Source organism: Sciurus vulgaris, assembly GCF_902686455.1.
Source record: "Sciurus vulgaris genome assembly, chromosome: 16".
Lineage (NCBI taxonomy): Eukaryota > Metazoa > Chordata > Mammalia > Rodentia > Sciuridae > Sciurus > Sciurus vulgaris.
Window position 1 is genome coordinate 28,719,560 of NC_136477.1, and position 18,009 is coordinate 28,737,568.

At 40.1% G+C, this 18,009-nt stretch overlaps 1 protein-coding gene across 1 annotated transcript in view; it reads right to left on the minus strand.

The window, feature by feature from the left end:
• STAC (SH3 and cysteine rich domain) overlaps nt 1–18,009 on the minus strand; it is a 154,231-nt gene that overhangs the window by 26,944 nt on the left and 109,278 nt on the right. The window contains exons 7-8 of the mRNA XM_079115632.1: nt 15,206–15,270; nt 13,836–13,924 (exon numbers count right to left, since the gene is read on the minus strand). Of these exons, the coding sequence (XP_078971758.1) occupies nt 13,836–13,924; nt 15,206–15,270 (154 nt within the window). The remainder of the gene's footprint in view (nt 1–13,835; nt 13,925–15,205; nt 15,271–18,009) is intronic.

The following is an 18,009-nucleotide window of genomic DNA, read 5'->3' on the forward strand; positions in this document are numbered from 1 at the left end:
GGTAATAAATAAGTAAATGGTTAATAAAACATTTGATAAATATATAACTGATAACAAATGCATACCATATATGCATAATCAATGCATCTACAATTTTAAGTGGTCTCCAAGGCTGTGAAGGAAATAAATAGGAGATAACCATAAAGAATAGAAGTGGACTCCTACTGAGATTAGTCAAATAGTCTAAGCCTCTGGAAGAGATAGTTAATGCCTCTTTTCACTGCAAGGAGGATCTTGCTCTGGGGCAACAACTGTTCAACATGTGAATCAGCAAACCTGTGACTGTGGGATTTGTACCCACCATGCCCATCCAGGAACCACCTAACAATCTCAGCATTCTTTCCCACTAGCTGCACTCAGAATTCTTTCCACCGTGGGCTCCTGGTGTTGCATATCTGGATATGCATGCAAGATAAAACCACTCTGTAATAACGGTTTTGTTTTTAATGTGTTGGTCAGTTTTGAGGTCCTACAGGCTGGTCCCCTTCTTAAGCTGCTGATTAATCTGTACCCTCAGCTGGTTTCCTTCCCAAGGCTCTCCCACTCTGGTTCATTGTGCACCAGCTTTAACCACCCACACTGGGGTCAGGCCAGACAATGAGGGAAAGGCCTATGCTCTTGAGCCTGTAAATTATTCAAATTAGTCAGTCCACAGGGAGCCCAAGCAAACCCCGTGGCTTGCCATCCATAAGCTGCCCCTGCAGCTCCTGCCCACTGTTTGCCTGATTCCCAGGCACAAACCCTGTGTGACTCTTCTTGGCAGCCCTTCCCTCTTAATCCCGTAAGTTAGTTCTCTTCTGCCATGGTGCTGGTGTGCTGTGTTGTGCCATCAAAGAACTAAATTAAAACATTGTGCTAAGCAGCTTTTCATAGAGCCCTGCCACTGATCCCTGGGTTGCAGAGGCCTACCTAATGCTTACCATTGTCCTCTGCCTGGTTGTTCTGAGGATGGATGTGGCCAGTGCAAGACTCTTCCTATAGCCACTTCATGCTTGTGTGCCTGACAGAACCCCTTTCTGCAGAAAGATCCTTTATTCACATTATCACATTCTAGGTATGAGGAAAGCCCTTCTCTGGCCTAACACTTATTCTCTTTCTTTCAGGTGATTTTATGTTCCTAATCCTTTCTGTTCCTAATCCTTTCTGTCTAGATTTTATCATTTCACTATTTTCAGATTCTTAGGACTAATCTGATGAGACTTCAAATACTTAAAAATTTTCCTCTGTGCTTAATTCAATCAGAGCCCTCTAAGAACAGACCGAAGCTCTGCTTGCACTGTAACCCAGAATTATACACCACGACACAAAGTCAGAATTATGTACCATGACACAAAGTATAATGCAATTCATAACAATAAAAGCATTGGTTTCCTATTTGGTGAAAACAGATCATAGCACCACAACAGGCCCTTTTCTCTAGCTTGCTTAGTAAAATTTGTCATAGGCCCAGAGGAAAATGTTCAGATTGGTAATACCATAATTTATGGATGTTAGGTCTTTAGGCCAAAGTAACTCCATTTTGAAAATCAGCACCTGCCCCCCAGGCATGACCTTCCCAGTAGGCCCACCCTGAAAGAGTCCCTAACTACTGAAACCACAGCAAAGATGTCAAGTAACAGTCACAGGGCCAGACCAGATATTTTTTAACTACTCTATTGTACATGACTATATAGTTTAGAAGTTTTTTCTGCAGGCTGCTGCTCCTTGCAGAGGGGCAGCCTGGCATACTCTCTCTGTCAATACACCTTTGCTTGAACTCAGAACTGTGTCTCTTGTGAATATTTGTGCCAGTTACCCTAACAAAGGGAAATGTTGAAATGGTGAGGGAACCATGTATAATATAATATAAAGTTGCTACCCCGCCCTTTACACTGCTGTCATTTCCCTGCCTCCCAAGTTACAACCTAGCTTGTCAGTCTGTGAACATCTTAGCTAGCTATTGGTTCATCAGTCAGCTTGCAAGTAACCTTCTCCATTATTGGTCCCCTGTTAGCCTGTGGAATTCCATTGCTTAAGAATAGCTCCCCTGCCATTTTCTCTCTCTCTCCTATTCATTTTCGTGCTCTCTCCTCCATTTCACACACACTCTCTCTCTCTCTCTTTTCCTCTCATTTTCTCTCTTACCCTGCAGGGAGTTACTCTGCCTGTTTGCTTAATAAACTCTCTTGCGTGAGTTCCTGCGCCTGGAGTGGTTTCTGGGTTCTTACACCGTGGACTAGCAAGAATAGAAATAAAACACCTAAATCTAGCTGTAGATTTACAGCTTCACACTGAGGACCTGGTTTATTGTGAGTGTGTGTGACCACTTGTAGGCATATGCTAGACTAATGACTGCTCTCTGGGCTCATTCTCAGCAGTTCCTCTGCCCCTCTCCTTTCCCAATTTCCCACATGGGCATTGGAACCCACCTCTTCCATCACCAGGTAGACTGACTTTAGGGACTCAGCAGGTCAAGAGTACACAGAGGGTATGAACAGTGCAGGCAGAGCCTGGCTGCCTGTGTGGATCCCTTCTGCAGGGGTCATGAAGAGCATTAGAGGTGGTATGACTGGGAGCTCCTAGAGCTGATCTAAGGCCCCACCGCTCAGCCTTTCTCCATTCCCCATGTAGATTCCAGGAGTGGAGACACTGACACCCTCCTGAGCAGGTCACTGCTTCCAGTGAACGCCTTTTCCTCTGTCTAAGCCAACCCAAGACCTCAGGCTGGCTCTGCTTTGGGAAGCACAATGCAGCAAGATCCTGGGCCTTTTTTGCTTTCTAAATGATTTTGTAACAGTGGTTCACTTCACCTTTTGAATATAGCTCTGAGGTTCATTTTAAAATGGGACTTGTTTTCCTTTTCCTCTTCGCCCTCTCCCCCTCCATAACCTGGGGGCAGGGAACAATATCACCCTGAGAGATCTGTGCTCCACAGGAAGGAGATGTCAGCCAGAGGGTCTAGGAAGTGAATATCTCCCAAGTTGACAAGTGAATGTTAACACACCTTCAGGGCGCCCTGGGACCCCCTGTCAGGGCACACCTGGAACGTAGCCTTTGAGGACCTCCTTCGAATCCCCCTGTTCCTCCTGATGGGCAGAATCAAAGCCTCTGGGAAAGGATTCCCCTGTGTTTCTCCTTTGCTAGCAAAGCAATAAAACTTGTTTTTCCTTTTTCTCAAAACCGTGTCCTCCTTATTGAATTGGCACTGGGGGACAAGGATCCTGCTTTCAGCAACATTTTGGATGTACTGACTATTTAGGAATTCAGAGGAAGTGTGTCATTCCCTACTCTTCCATCTCTGCCTATTTAGTCAAAGGAGATTATAGCACAGTCAAGTTCATATTTTTTCAGTGCTTATGATATTTTAGTTCTTGAGTGTGCACTGGAAGTACAAAGATGAAAAGATTCTCTAAGCCTCAGTTTTCTTAACTCTGAGTGCAATATCATCAAAATTTTTTTGAAGACTAAATGCAGTAATACTTTGCACAGCACATTTAGATCAGTCCACAACAGATGGTGTCCATTATTGTTAAGTCATAATTATGGCCCTCAGGATTTTGATAATCTCAAAGGATAAAGATGCATAAGCTGCTAATTTATAGTGGGTCTCATCCGTGAATGAGAAGCAAATATTAGCAGGATAAAACCAAGTATGGAATTGATCCCAAACAAAAAAAAAAAATCTCCAAACACACAAGTCTGTTTGAGTCTCAGCTATTTCAATTATATTTTTATACTTATGTGTTATGCATAATAAATATGTTATGATCTATATTTACTTTGCAATGTTGCTATGTGGATTAAATGAGAAAGCATATGTGGAAGTCTTTGGCACGGTGAATGAAATATAATAAAAATGCTATTTTCTTCCTAAGCTTGTAATATTTCACTTGAGAATTAGAAAATCTAGTGAGCATTGCCCTTACCAAAAAAAATTTTTTTTTGAGATAGGCTCTTGCTATGTTGCTGAGGTTGGCTTTGAGCTGGATTCAGCTGAGATTGCAGACATGTACCACTGTGCCAGGCTGCACTACCTTTTAAGTGAGTGTTCCAGTAAGTTTTTGGCAGGGCCAGTTGGTTAATGAGAATCTTTGACTTCAGTGGCTTCAGACGCTGCTCTGCTGTGTAATTAGAGCTTTGGAAAAGCTTCTCCCTGTCTTCATGTTGACTCCTGTCCCCTTACCCCTCCATTCTAGGTAATGACCACAAGGGGTATATTAGAGACTGGGAGCTGGTCATACTATTCCAGTTTGTAAGTGGCTGATTATGATGGTGATGTTAGCAGGATTGAAGGGGACAAGAACATAACCTGAAGGGGGACCGTGGTTCACTGAATGAAGTGGGCAAGACCAGTGCATTTTCATACAATAAGCAGGTTCTGAGAGAATCCACTGCTTAGACACAAGGTTTGAATCCATGATTAACTGCACTAAATCAAGCTGCCTCTTGTACTACTCATGCCTTGTCAAAACTCATCAGAACTGTCCAATTTACTCTGCAGGCATTATGGGCCATCTTTACTATGTCATACCCTTTCACATTCATTAGACAAAAAGAATCCCAAATCAAGCTTATGGCAAGCATCATTGCTCAGCCAAAACAGATGTCCTAATGGGAAAAAGCATCAGGGCAAAACCAAGTTAATAGGAGCAGAAAAAGGAACCAGTCAAATGACTCCATTAATTTTAGACCTACCGCTTAATTTTTCACCAGACCCATTTCACAATTTGCATTATCCTGGTCCAGAATCTTTCATGGTTTTGGCATGCAAGTAGGTAATCAGGAACTTCTGAACTTTGCAGTATGATTTTGTCTTAAGTTACTATCTGTAAGACTGTTTGCACTTTCCCAAGTCTGTAGGCGAGCAAGAGTATTTAGCTAAAGGACCATTTGGAAGGAATTTGGTAAATGTTCCTGAACTGTCATGGATCACGCTTTCCAGAACCTAATTGAGAGAGGCATTTGAGTGAGAGGGAGGCTGCTAACTACATTAGTGACATTCGGGAAGATCTGCGTTTCTTGACATAGAGCAGCATCAGAACATAATATGCATCAGAGACTTTCCTCAAATAGCCTTAATTGCATTTTGATGTCCTGGTGACTGTGAAGATTATTTTTAAATCAAATTGGTGCATTAGAATTACATTTAGCTTTAATTAAGTTGATGCATTTGCCAAGCAGTAATGTACTTAGAGAATGGGAACGAGACACCAACGGGGTGTTTTTCTGTCTTACTCTGTCTCAAGGGCCCTTACTTTCTTATTTTATGGAGAGTTTAGAAAACCTTGCAAGGTGAAGGACATTAGAATGTAGTAAGTCACTGGTCAAAAATCAAACACAGACCTGTGCACGGAGCATCGACAGAGAACCAGAAAACCTGCCTTCTGGTTTTGTGTCTGCCACTGACCCACTGTATATCTTTGGATAAGTCACAGTTGTTCTCAAATCTGGCAGACAATCAGAATCCAGGACAGCATTTAACCATACGAGTGAGATTTAATTCTGTAGGTCTAGGTAGAGCCCAGGAATCTTGATTTTAATAATATTTTTCAGGAGAGTACTATGGTTTGTAGCAAGAGACTTTACCATTATAAGCAGAGTTTTGTCTTAGTCTTTGCTGTGGTGACCTCACAGATTTACTAAAAGAACTCAAGGGGGATACTGGGAGAAATTGTGAAAGACTTTGCAAGAGGCAGAAAAATTACTGATCTGGTGACCTGTTTAGTGTACCCTCTCAGGTTATTTTCTCCCCTTTCAATGCCTCTGGACTATATTACATCTCATGAGAACTATAGAAAACTGATAATAATGAAAATCATTCTTGTCCATAGAAATGGAAGTGAGTTGTGTCTGGTAGGATTTCATCAGTTATTTCATTCATATCCATCCTGAGAATGCTGACTAGTTTTGCATCCATTTGTAAATTCACATCTGTATTCCTCACTGCCTGCAGATGTGTGATGCACTAAATTCTTCTTTGAACAGGTGTGCCATCTTACTGGTTCTTTAATTAATTAGTCAAATAAAAATTTTGACACGTTCATTTTACATTTGCATGAGAACCGTGGTTTTATCTCAAGAACTTGTCCTTTAACAGAAGTGACATTTTATGAACACACTCTATAGAACACAAGATTCCTGGTTTTATGGGTCAGACTTAACAACCCTACTGTAAAAAGTAATGTGAGTGACCAACATGGGATAAATCAATACACTGACTAAATCTACTGACCAAAGAAGAATTGAGATAGGAGGGATAAAGGGTACAGGTATGCAGCTGGATAGGAGAAATAACTTCCAGTGTCCTATAGCACAGTAGAGTAACCTTGATTATCAACATTTAATTTCATATTTCAAAATAGCTAGTAGGAAGGATTTTGAAGATTCTCAACATAAAGAAATGAATGTTTGAAGTGATATACCAATTACCCTGATCTGATCAATGACATTGTATACACTTATTGATGTATCACAATGAACCCCACAAATACAATTTATGTGTCAATTAAAAAATAGGTATAACTCCTTACAAAAAATTGTCAACATTTTCAGAGAGGAAACCTACCACAATTGACATAGGATGGAAATTGTGGATCAGAGAGAGACCAGTGGATGGTGGAGTTGGCCTCCCTGGGCTCTAGCTGTGAGCCTCTACTTTTACCTGTGAGATCTGGGACTCAGTTCTCCATAAATTGTCTCACTGGGAGATGAACTAAACAGCCAGGTGTCCATTCACTAAGCATTACCAAATTCTAAGTCAGTCTTTCTAGCATCAAGAGTGGAAAGAAAACAATCATCTAAAAGACTTCTGCCCCTGCAATTAATATCACCAACGTTTTCTGGAATGGGGTTTGCATTTGATCCCGGTATGGTACCTCTTAAAGTAGTTCCTTGCTCTGAAGTTTAACCCATTTTTCCTTATCCTTTCCCCAAGGGAAAGAGGAACTGACTGCTCATAACCAGGCTTCACAGACACCCACGACCTCTCTTCTTTCTGGAAGCTTAGAGAGGATGTGGCCTTCTTGCAAAACCTTGCCTGAGCTCCTAAGGCTGCTTCAATGACCCTCTGAGGTGTGTTGTAGCATCCTGGACACACACAACACCTCACACTGAATTATAACTTCTTGTCCTCGGCTGCCCCCAGCCCTGTGACCCCTTTGAGCTCTTTGAGAACAAATCCTGGAAACAGTCATACAAAGGTTAAAATCACTTTCAACTCAATTTCAAGTCGTGCTTTGAGAAAAGCAGGAAGAGATGAATTCAGGCTATCACATCTCCAGAGGTTCTTGCAAATATTAGTTAATGAGACCCATGATTGCCTGCTTTTCATTGACTCGTTCATGGAAAATGAGATGCTGCTTCCAAGAGGCTGGAGATTCATGAATCTACATCCTTATTTGGGGTTAAAAAGAAGATATGCTTTTCCTTGAACCCCCTTCCCCAGTTTAGGTATTCTGACTTGCACTGAAGGGGCAATTAATTTGTACCTTTTTTAGAATTTACTAATATTGGGGAAGCAATTTCTGCTGTCAGCTCAATAAGTTCTTTTTTTCCTTGTCTCTTTTCCCCCTTATGAAAAATGTTATCATATAAATCTGTTTGGGAAGAACTAATAAAAATGAAAATGACTTAGATGTGGAAAGATGAAATGAATTCTTAGGAATAGGCATTATAGGGTACTAAAATATGCATTTTAACCTTTCAGTCTTCTATTTGATCTCAATTCTTTATTTCAGAGTCTTTAAGATGCTTTAAGGGTTTGTATTTACTTGGAGTTATTTACATCTGCTGATTATTTTCATAAAATATCAACATGGCAAAGGGATAGAAAGTTTTCTTGTTGATTGAAAGAAAAGGTGCCTTGGTGAGAATAAGAAATCATAACTCTATGATTCTGTTTTGCAGACTTCTGAATCCTAAAACAGCGAGGATACTGGGATGAGTTACACTGCAAGTGCTGAAGGTAGGGTTTACTTTCATCATAAAGCTAAGCACAGATTATCAAGCTGCATCTAATGATGCTCATGTGTTTGTGTGTGTGCATGTATGAATAAACATGTGTTGCATATGCATGAGTATGTAAATGTGGGCACACATGTGAGCATGCAGCTTAATTTGTGTGAATCTGACTGTGATGGTGAGTGTGGATGGGAGAGTTTGTGCATAGGTGAGTGCATTGCACACCTACACACCCAGGTGGGCAGAAAAATGATTTGACTCAGTCTATGTGAACTCATGAGGCAGAACATGATGCCAGAGATGCCAGTGCCCACTGTCATGATTATTATAAAAGGCTTCTCCGGTTTGCCCTCAAGTAGCATTTTAAAGAGCTTTGGTCATGAATTGAGGTGGCAGTTTATAAAGTGTAATTTCTTCTCTTCAAAAACTTGACGATAAGTATTATAAATTGTCTAAGATCCTTAATTACAGGTTACCTTTTCAAACCCCAATAGAAGAAGTTGGGTGACTCCATTCATCAACAATGGTTGGGAGACCCTATGAACAATGGCACCACATGGTAGGTGTCAGTGGTAAAACTGCATACCTACAGCATGTCACGTCAGCAACTGCAAAACCTACTCTGAGGATAGTACCAGAGATCACAGCTTCCTTATTGCTGGACCAATTAGATAAAGTCTCCCTGGTTGTTTTGGAAGCCCAGAAAGGGTGTTTCACTGTGTTTCTTCTGCTGTGTCTTCAGGGCAGTGTAAATGAGTTTATTCAGAAGACTGTGAAATAAAGATATAGTGAAAACACGCAAATTATAAAGAGAAGTTACCTAAAATATATGGTGCACCTCACTTCATCCTGGCCATGAAATCCCAGATTTTATTTATATTATCTTGTTTAATACTCAGTCTTCCGAGGAAGGAGAAAACAGAGCTCCAAGAGATTAAGATTTGCTCAAATGAATGCAAATACTAAGCCTCAGAATGGAAACCAGACCTAGCCTATCTGGCATTGCCTTTTCCTGCCTCGCCACCTTGCTGTCTCCTACTGTAGCCTGTGATGGTGGAAAGGGAAAATCAGCATAGTCAGCTCTAAAGGTTGGGTTGGGTAATGTTGCACCCACAGCAAATGAATTTATGACTTTTATTTTGCACTGAAACTGCAGCAAAGCAGACTGTGGGAAGCCTCTGCTTTTGTACAGTACTTGGAGACTGAGTATGGGACCTCAGTATTTTGAAGAGGGGCATTCACTGCCCTAAGAATTGGCAGGTAGCAACCAGCTCTACCTCCCTGAGCTCCCACTCCAACTCTGAGTGCTTCAGCAAAGGCTTAGCAGGGCATCTTCCTGGTTGCTTTCAACCCTTTGATATTTGCGGATGGACTGTGGGCTATTTTTGGTCTCCCCTTTCACAATTTCTTCTTGACAAATGATATTCACTAGGCTCAAAGACCATCTCCTCCAGGAAACAGACCCTAACTAAAGCTTCTAGCTTGCTTTGCATCTTCATTTATTGTTTCCATCCTATTACCATGGACTTTATTTGCCTACTAATTGTCCAGCATGAGTTCAGATCACTTCCATAAGCTCATTCGGTCATCAAATATTTATGATATATTATGCATCAACTAGGTTTCAAGACCATGCTCCAGGTTTAAAAGGGTTAGTAATTACAGACTTGTTCCCATGGAGTTTATAGGAGAGATAGGGATTAACCAAATAATTTCAGAAGCATAAAAATACAAGTTGAGGTAAGTGCTTTGAATGAAAAAAAAAAAAGGAGTGTCATGAAAGTATGTTATAGAGGAAACTAATCCAGCTTGAGTGTATCAGGAAGGGATGCACCAAGGAGGTGAATTCTGAGCTGTGATCGAGTGGATGAATAATGGTCAGGGGGCACAGTGTGTAGGTGTGTGTTTGATGGAGGAGATGGTGGGTGGATAGGAAGATGCAGGAAGGGAGGAGACTGAGGAAGAAAAGTCCCTTAGCTAGTGGTATGCTCCTTTTGAAGAAGAAAAAAAAAAAAAAAAAAAAAAAAAAAAAAGAGTGTGAATGAAACAGAGAAGTCACCAGGGATGAGCCTGGAGGTCTTGAAGTGCCAAAAATATTCTGGTTTTTATGCAGGGGCCATGGGAGGACTCTGGAGAATTTGGAACAAATATAAGAGTGTCCTGCATAGGCGTAAGTCACCTTGTTAACCTCCTTTTACAAGTTAGGAAGCAGAGACTCAGATGGCTCGTGTAACTTTACCAGGACTCATGGGAGTCATGCAGCTGAACAAGTGGCTTGGCTAGGACTTCAACCCAGGCCAAGTGACGCTATTAAGGTTTGGATGTCAGGTGTCCCCCAAAAGCTCCAAGTGTGTGAGACAATGCAAGAAGTTTTGTGGGGGGAAATGATTGGGCTATAGCCTTAACCTAATCAGCGAATTGATCCCTGATGGGATTGACTAAGCAGTAACAGGAGGCAGGTGGAGTGTGGTTGGAGGAAGTGGTTCATTGGGGGTGTGGCTAAGGGGTTAGTATGTTGTGTATGAACAGTGGAGTCTCTCTCTCTGCTTCTTGATCATCATGTGAGCTGCTTTCCTCGGCCACACTCTTCTGTCATGACATTTTGTCTCACCTCGAGCCCTGAGGAATAGAGCCAGCCTTCTATGGACTAAGATTTCTTAAACCGTGAGCTCCTAAATAAATCTTTCCTCCTTTATAGTTGTTCTGGTTGGGTTCTTTAGTCACAGCAGTGAAAAAGCTGACTAAAAGAGATGCCCACTCTTTTGTACTTTGAAACATTCAGTGAATTCATGCTGCTGTTTTCTCCCCCCTCCCAATTTCTTAATTCTGAAAAGAAAGCATCTACTTATGGAGTATTAAATAGACCTGGTTGGAATGAACATTTTAAGGTTTTCAGTGTACCAGAGGTGATTATCTGAATCACACACATCCTATAAGGACAGGCCTGATAATCCTTATTTTCAATGAGAAAACTGAGTTCAGAAGTTGGATAATATGCCCTATTTTTAGAAAGAGAAGGGGCAGGGGTCTGAATTCACTGTGTCCAAAGTTTAGATGACATGCAGAACAGTGTACTGTCACCTTAGAGTACTCTCTACCCGTAAGAAATGAGAGGGGGAAACATGACCTGAACAGACCAGGTAGAGTCTTCCACAACAATCCAGGCAAGAGATGAAGGTGGGGATGGATATAACAGATTTTAGGCAGGAAACAAATAGAAATTGCACATCAAACACATGTGGAGCATGAGGAATAGGAACACCTCCCTGACTGGCTTGTGCCCTGGGCAGATGGTGACATCATTTGCCCTAGGAAGCAGGTTTGCAGGAGGGAGGGCAGAGCTGCACTGCTCCATCCACTGCTGGGTAGGCAGGTGGACAGGTGAGTCTGGAGGTCTGTGCAGAGGTCTGGACCCTTAGCCTTTGGTAGAAAGAACTTTCCTTATTATTGGGAGATTTATAATGAGTGGTTTATGCTGGTTGGCTTTGGCATTGGGGCCTTTTTTGCCCTTTGGTTCACACTCCTATCATCCCCTGAACTCTCATCTCCTTTGTTCTTTTTCCTGAGGACCATACCCAGCATGCTTCCCCAGATCAGAGTGCAGGTGGATAAGAATAGTATTTTATTGAAAGGATTTTTTTCCCCCATATGGTTGGAGGAGAAAAAGATAATTCACAAAGCCCCAGTTCATTCAAGGAATTATACCAAATCCCCAAAGCATTGCCTTACACATTCTAAATCAAGTTCCTGGCTTTTAAAATGGGAACCTATAATCTCGAGGCAAAAATAAATAAATAAATAAATAAAGTGTGATTTATCACTCCAATCTTGCAGTGCATGTAATGCAGACATTTCACTCCTGGGAATGAATAGTCCTGTTTGCCTCGAAGCAGACTGTAAACGTTTGAGTCGTGACCAGACAACTTGACTTTTAACAGCCTGCAACCAACTAAAATAAGCACACAAAGTTATGACCACCGCTAGGAAGCCAGACATTCCTTGGTATCCCCAGTAACCTTCTGTATTTCTCTGGAATTGCTTTTTCAAATCTGATGACTTCAGAGTACTTTTCTATTATACAACAGTGGGACCTGTACAACAGGGAGTTGTTAAATTTTAGACACTCAAATGACAATCTCAAGATGTTCTACTTATTGCAAAGCAATAATATGTCACTCTAGTCTCCATCTGCAGGTGGTTAATGGTGGACCATTGGCTGAACCATCACCTCAGGAGATGCCTAGGGGGCTCCCTCCAAATCATGGTCTTGTCATTTCTCTGATGAATAGGGTGCACTTGATACATGCCATCTTCTCCTCCTGCCCTGATGATGTTAGAACTGGTGGGGTAGTGTTTACAACTCCAGCCACAGAACTCAACATGGCAATTTTACCCAATGATGGAGAAATGCATAAGAACTTAATAGTCTGAACAAAACTAAGGAGTCAGTATTCAGGCCCTGTACTCTGTTCTGGAAAGGCTGGAGGACCACTTGGAAGCCGACTTCAATCTATTACTGAAACAAAGTTGACCCTGAGGTGTGAGCCAGGGGAAGTTGCCAGACTGAGGCAGGGTAAACCAATCAGCGATTGAGTCTCACTGGTTGCCGTACCACCATGAGGGCAGCCGAGCTGCAGAGGTTGACCTTGATGGCATAGGGGACCTAGAAAGCGGGGTCTAATTGCTGTCCTTCAGTGAATCTCTTCTAACTTTACAGGGGCTTTGGGGAAAGTGGGAGATGGGCAGGAGACATAGGAGACAGGCTTGAAGGGGTGGAAAGCCAGCTAGCTCAGGGGAGAGAGGCCAGGTCTCCCGTGGCCATCTCAAGGAAGTGATGGGTAAGTGTTAACCTGGTCTGCATGGCATTTGGACAAGCAAAGTCCACCTCCAAATGAGGGTGTTCCCCAGAACTCTGGCAATTGGATAGTTTTTAAGTACTAATTGATCTTTCTTTTCTTCTTTTTTCCCTTTTTTGAGAAGAGGGAAGAATGAATCTTTAGGGGCTCACTTGACTGGAAAAGCAGCCTCTTCTATCCTGCTGTAGGGTGGGAGAACACAGAAGCCTTCTCCTGAGATGACTCATGGTTTAGGGCCATGATTGGAAGAAAGGATCCATGCCTTTTCCTTGAGATAGGCCAGTGAAAATGCCACATTATAAAAATTGCAGTAACTCCTGGGTGTTTATCATGATTAGGCAAAATGGTATGTGCTTTATTTATTTCAGCCTCACAAATCCCTAAATTGGATGAGGCCATTGTTAATTTTTTATAAATAAAGAAATCAAGGTAATAAAATGTTTGTAAATCGTTTAAGGTCACATTACAAGTAGGATGTAAGACCTGCTACTGACTTTAGCTAGACTGCCTCTGAAACACCAGGAACCTCAAGCTTTGGTGGGGAGAAAGGTTCAATACTCACCTTTTCCTCCCAAGGGTTTCAATGACCATGAAGTGTAAGGGTCCCAGTTGACTAATAGCTTTCAATTTGATTCTTCCATCAATATTAATTTGTGGATTAAATGCATTTGTTTTGATTTGCTATTAGACTTCACTGGATGTCAAATGCTTTTAATGCTTAACTTTCCTGAAAACTCTCATTAGTGGTTCTGTTGACCACATGCTAAAACAGTGCTTCTCAAAGTCTGGTCCCTGGACCAGTAGCATCAGCACCACCTGCAGACTAGCTAGCAATGCAAATTCTCCAGCTCCACCCTAGGCCTGCTGAGTCAGAACTTGTGGGAATGGGACCTAGCATCCATGTGTCACAGCCCTGTAGATCATTGGATACAGGCTAACATTTAAGAATCACTGCACCAAAGCACAGATGGAATTATTTTTTTCCACAGGGAAAAACATTGACTTTAAAGATTTCTTTCTTTAAAAAAAAAATGTTTTTACCTCATTTCCAAGTCTTCATTTTCCTGTGGTACAAATTTGTACAAGGCAACGTAGGTGTTCATCTGCAATGGGTCTTTGGAAGGAGGTCCCTGAAAGAGAAAAGAAAGAAAAGCAAGAGAAGGAAGGAGGAAGAATTCAAGAGAGGAGAGAAAGAAAGCAGGACATGGAGATGTTCTTACAATGTAATTTCAGTGTATGGATCTTAGATGTTAAAACATGTAGCCATTATTAATGATTTTTCTCTCAATCTTAGATTTATTCAAAAACTTTTAACTGAGGAAGATTTTATAAAAAAGTTTGAAGACAATTATTTGGAACTCATTGTCAGAAAGACTACAGTTTTCCTTTATATAGTTGTACGATTGTCTTCTTTGATAGAGTTGTTCATGAAAAGTGTCAGAGGGTTGGTCCCAGGAATGGGAATAGTCTTTCTAACGAAAGAGGGAACTGTGAACAGTAATAAACAATTCTCACTTCCTAAAACAGGCATTCAGTTAGTTGAGAGCTAGTATCTAGTGTATCAAAGGGCATTAGGTTCATCTGGCTATGAGTTCATTGATGCTGAGGAAAAAGTATAGATTTTGATTCGGTTTACATCATATACCACCATCTACTGATGATGAAATCTTGCAATAATGCTCATAAACGTACCATTTTTGATAGTTTACTGTGTGCCAGACATAATGGGACATGCATTAGCACAACTAACCTTCACAGGGTTGTTAGGTAGATTTTCCTAGAGTCCCCAACTTTTGGACGATAAGAGACTTGTATGTGCCACATACATATTGGCTATTATTACTAACCAAATTTTGACACTATAGAGACATTTATATTTTATAGTACACAAATTAATATTAAACAATATATTATTTTACATAACTACATACCACATTTGAATATATAATAAGTATGTACTATACATGTATATAATAGATGAAAGTTTCAAACAACTATATATTCCCTTTTTAGTCTATTTTAGTTTGCTATTTAAAGCTCAGTTTCCTTATATAATATTATTCTACTTTATTATAATTATATGCATGTAAATGAATGAGCATATAAAATATAAAAAATATTTATATACTATATAGTCACAATTCTATAATTTATACATCATGTACTATATGCCAACATATGTGACAGAAACAAAAGACACTGCACATTTATCCTTTTTTCCTCTTACTGTGATATTTCTGTTTAATCCACATTATTATTCTATGGCACATTATGCTACATTGTTCTATTTCATACTTTAAAGATGCTAGCCTGGGACTCACTAAATGGATTCCATGATCCACTTGGGTGGTGACCTGCAGTTTGATATAAGTGCTCTTATCTGATCTGTCTTTTGTGCCTTCCATAAATACCTGGTGGTTTATGTTCTTTGCTTGGTCTTTGAAATCGTCAGTGCCATTTTCTGGATACGTAAACACTGAAGGAGACAAGAGAAAGCGGGTGCTTTATGAATCCAGTTGCCATATTTGGGAACCATGGATATTGCTTTCTTTATTCCATGCACCATAGCTTCTGTCTCACTACTCATTGCCTTTTCTTCCTCCTCAGTGACCCAGCTTTCATGTCCTCTTCCATGAGACACCCCCTGCCTCCCCACACAGCGTTCAGCAGCACCTTTGCTGCACTCCCACAACCTCTGTGCACACCTGGCTGGCACTTTTCCTTGCATCGCTGAGCAACTGAGTTTTCAAGAAACTTGGTTCTGTTTGGTAGTGTTCTTCTCAGGAGCAAAGACTATGCCTTTCGACTTTGTTGAATGTATCAAATCACTCCCTAATGGGATGGTGGGTGAGGTAGAGTTGAATTTATTTGCATTTTAACTACTTTTCTAAATATTAGAATCTTTATACTAAATCCCTATTCTAGCTCCTTAATGACATGTATATTCTATTTTACAAATTAAAGTTTTAGTTGTTTTTTTCCTGTTTATTTTTTTGAAATTTTTTACTTGTTCTAATTAGTGACAGTAGAATGCATTTATACATTTTGATAGCTCATACATAAATTGGAGTGTAATCTCTTATTTTTCTGATTATACACAATATAGGATCACATCAGTCATGCAGTCATATATGTACATGAGGTAATAATGTCTGTTTAGGGAAGATGAAATTTTAGTTTTAAACTTCAAATTGTTTCCTTGATCTCTTACTTTCAACACATGGGACAATTCTTTGGTTTTTCTTTAGTGTATTCTTGGGATGTATAATGCTCTTCTTTTACATTTAAGTAGTTACCATGTAGTACTTTGATAGAGATGATGCCTTCTCAAAACAGGCAGGTGTTCCCACTGTCCACATCCAGAGCTATGGGAGATTCCTGATGTAGGCAGGGGCTTCTGCCTTAGCTAGTTTGATCAGCTAGATCTACCCCAGAGACCAACATTGTGGCCAGATGTGTCTTCCTTAAGCGAAAATGTGGCAAATGTTTCTAAGTTTATATAGTAGAATTGTGTAGGCTAAGTCTACCACTTGGATGACATGATGTTTAAAATAACACATCACTGCTTTATTCTTCCCTTTATTTTCCTTCAGATTATAAAGTAAATATCAGCAGAAAGAGGAAAGCACACCATGGAAAGTTCTAAAACCCATTTCATTAGTGCGTTGACAATTTCTACTGTTCTTAAAATAAACCCAACAACAGTGAGGTGGAAAACGCGCGTCAGAACAAGAGCCCCTGTAAAAGTCCTGAAGTTGATTAAATATCTATTCTGCTCAGTTTATAGTTCCAGAGTTTATGGATGCAATTCCAGTCTGCCTAGGAAGCCCATATGCAGTCATTGGTAGATCTGTGGTTTGTGGGTACCTGGAAGATCAGCCCAATTCCAGGGACCCTGACTGCCTCAGTACTAGGTCACTCAGCTTGGAGTTTAAAAAGTTGAAAAAGGAGCTGAGTCCAGCAATACCTTTTTCTGGAATTCTGTGATCACCTGAAATCTGGGTGCAAATACTTGATTCTATACATATAAAACTATATTCTTCTAAAATAATATTAGATATTTATATAGAAACATGCAAAGAAAATCCTCCTAGAAAATTCTGGTCTGGGGCTAAAACGGTGAGCTAATTGTGCGCATATATGATGTTCATTAATTTTGCAGTATTATAATTTCAAGTTATTTTAATTTTTAAAAAAATTTTTTTAATTAAATCTCCATCTAGCCCTCTGGTTCAAACTTGTACCATTTTTGTGAACTGTGCTGAAAATTATTCATATACCCTTTATTTTTGGTGCTCTAAATTCCTCTATGGAAAATGACTTGGTTGTTCATTTCACCCATGACGAGTATTCAGAGAACAATGTCCACGATGCAGGTATGTTTTCTAATGTTACAGAAACAAAATGAATCTTTAGCTTTGGCTTCATCCCCAAAGGGCTTTTTTTCCTTTTCCTTATTCTGTTTTCCTCTTTCACTTTCTAGGCCCAAGAAGCCCATGCCACCACTGTTTTCTGCAATGATTATTTTGCTTTTCTTTTTAAACGGGGTAATGCAGCAAGTTATACTATCTGACGTTGAATTATCTGACATTGACCCACATTTGGGTCCTTTGAATAAATCCAACTTTGTTATTATGCAAAACCCTTTAAAAAAAACTTTACTGGATTAAGCTTACTAGGATTTTTGCTTTAGATTTCTTGCATCTATATTCAGGAGGGAAACTGGCCAGTGATTTTCCTTTCTCCACCCTTGTTTAGTTTTGAAGTCGGTATTGTAATAGCCTCATAAACCAAGTTAGAGAATGCTGCTGCCCTTTCTCCTTGCTGCTTTTTGGTCCTCTGAAAGAGCTTATGTAATCTGGAAATTGTGTATTCCTTAAGTGTTTGGAGAATTTACTTCTGAAGTTAGCTGGGCTGGTTTTTTTTTTTTTTTTTTTTTTCTTTTAACTTAAGCCCATTTTATTATACAAAAAAAATACATAGTAAAAAAGACTATTTCACTTAGTCCCACTCTTCATAGGTAAACCAGTTCACACTTGGTGTGCAGCTTTTCAGGTTTATATTTATGCATGCATACATGTATAAATATTTTTGATCCTACAATATGTATAATCAGAAAAATGAGGGTACACTCTATGTATGTATGATCTATCAAAATGTATACATACATTCTACTGTCATGTACAACTAATTAAAACAAATACAATTAAAAAAA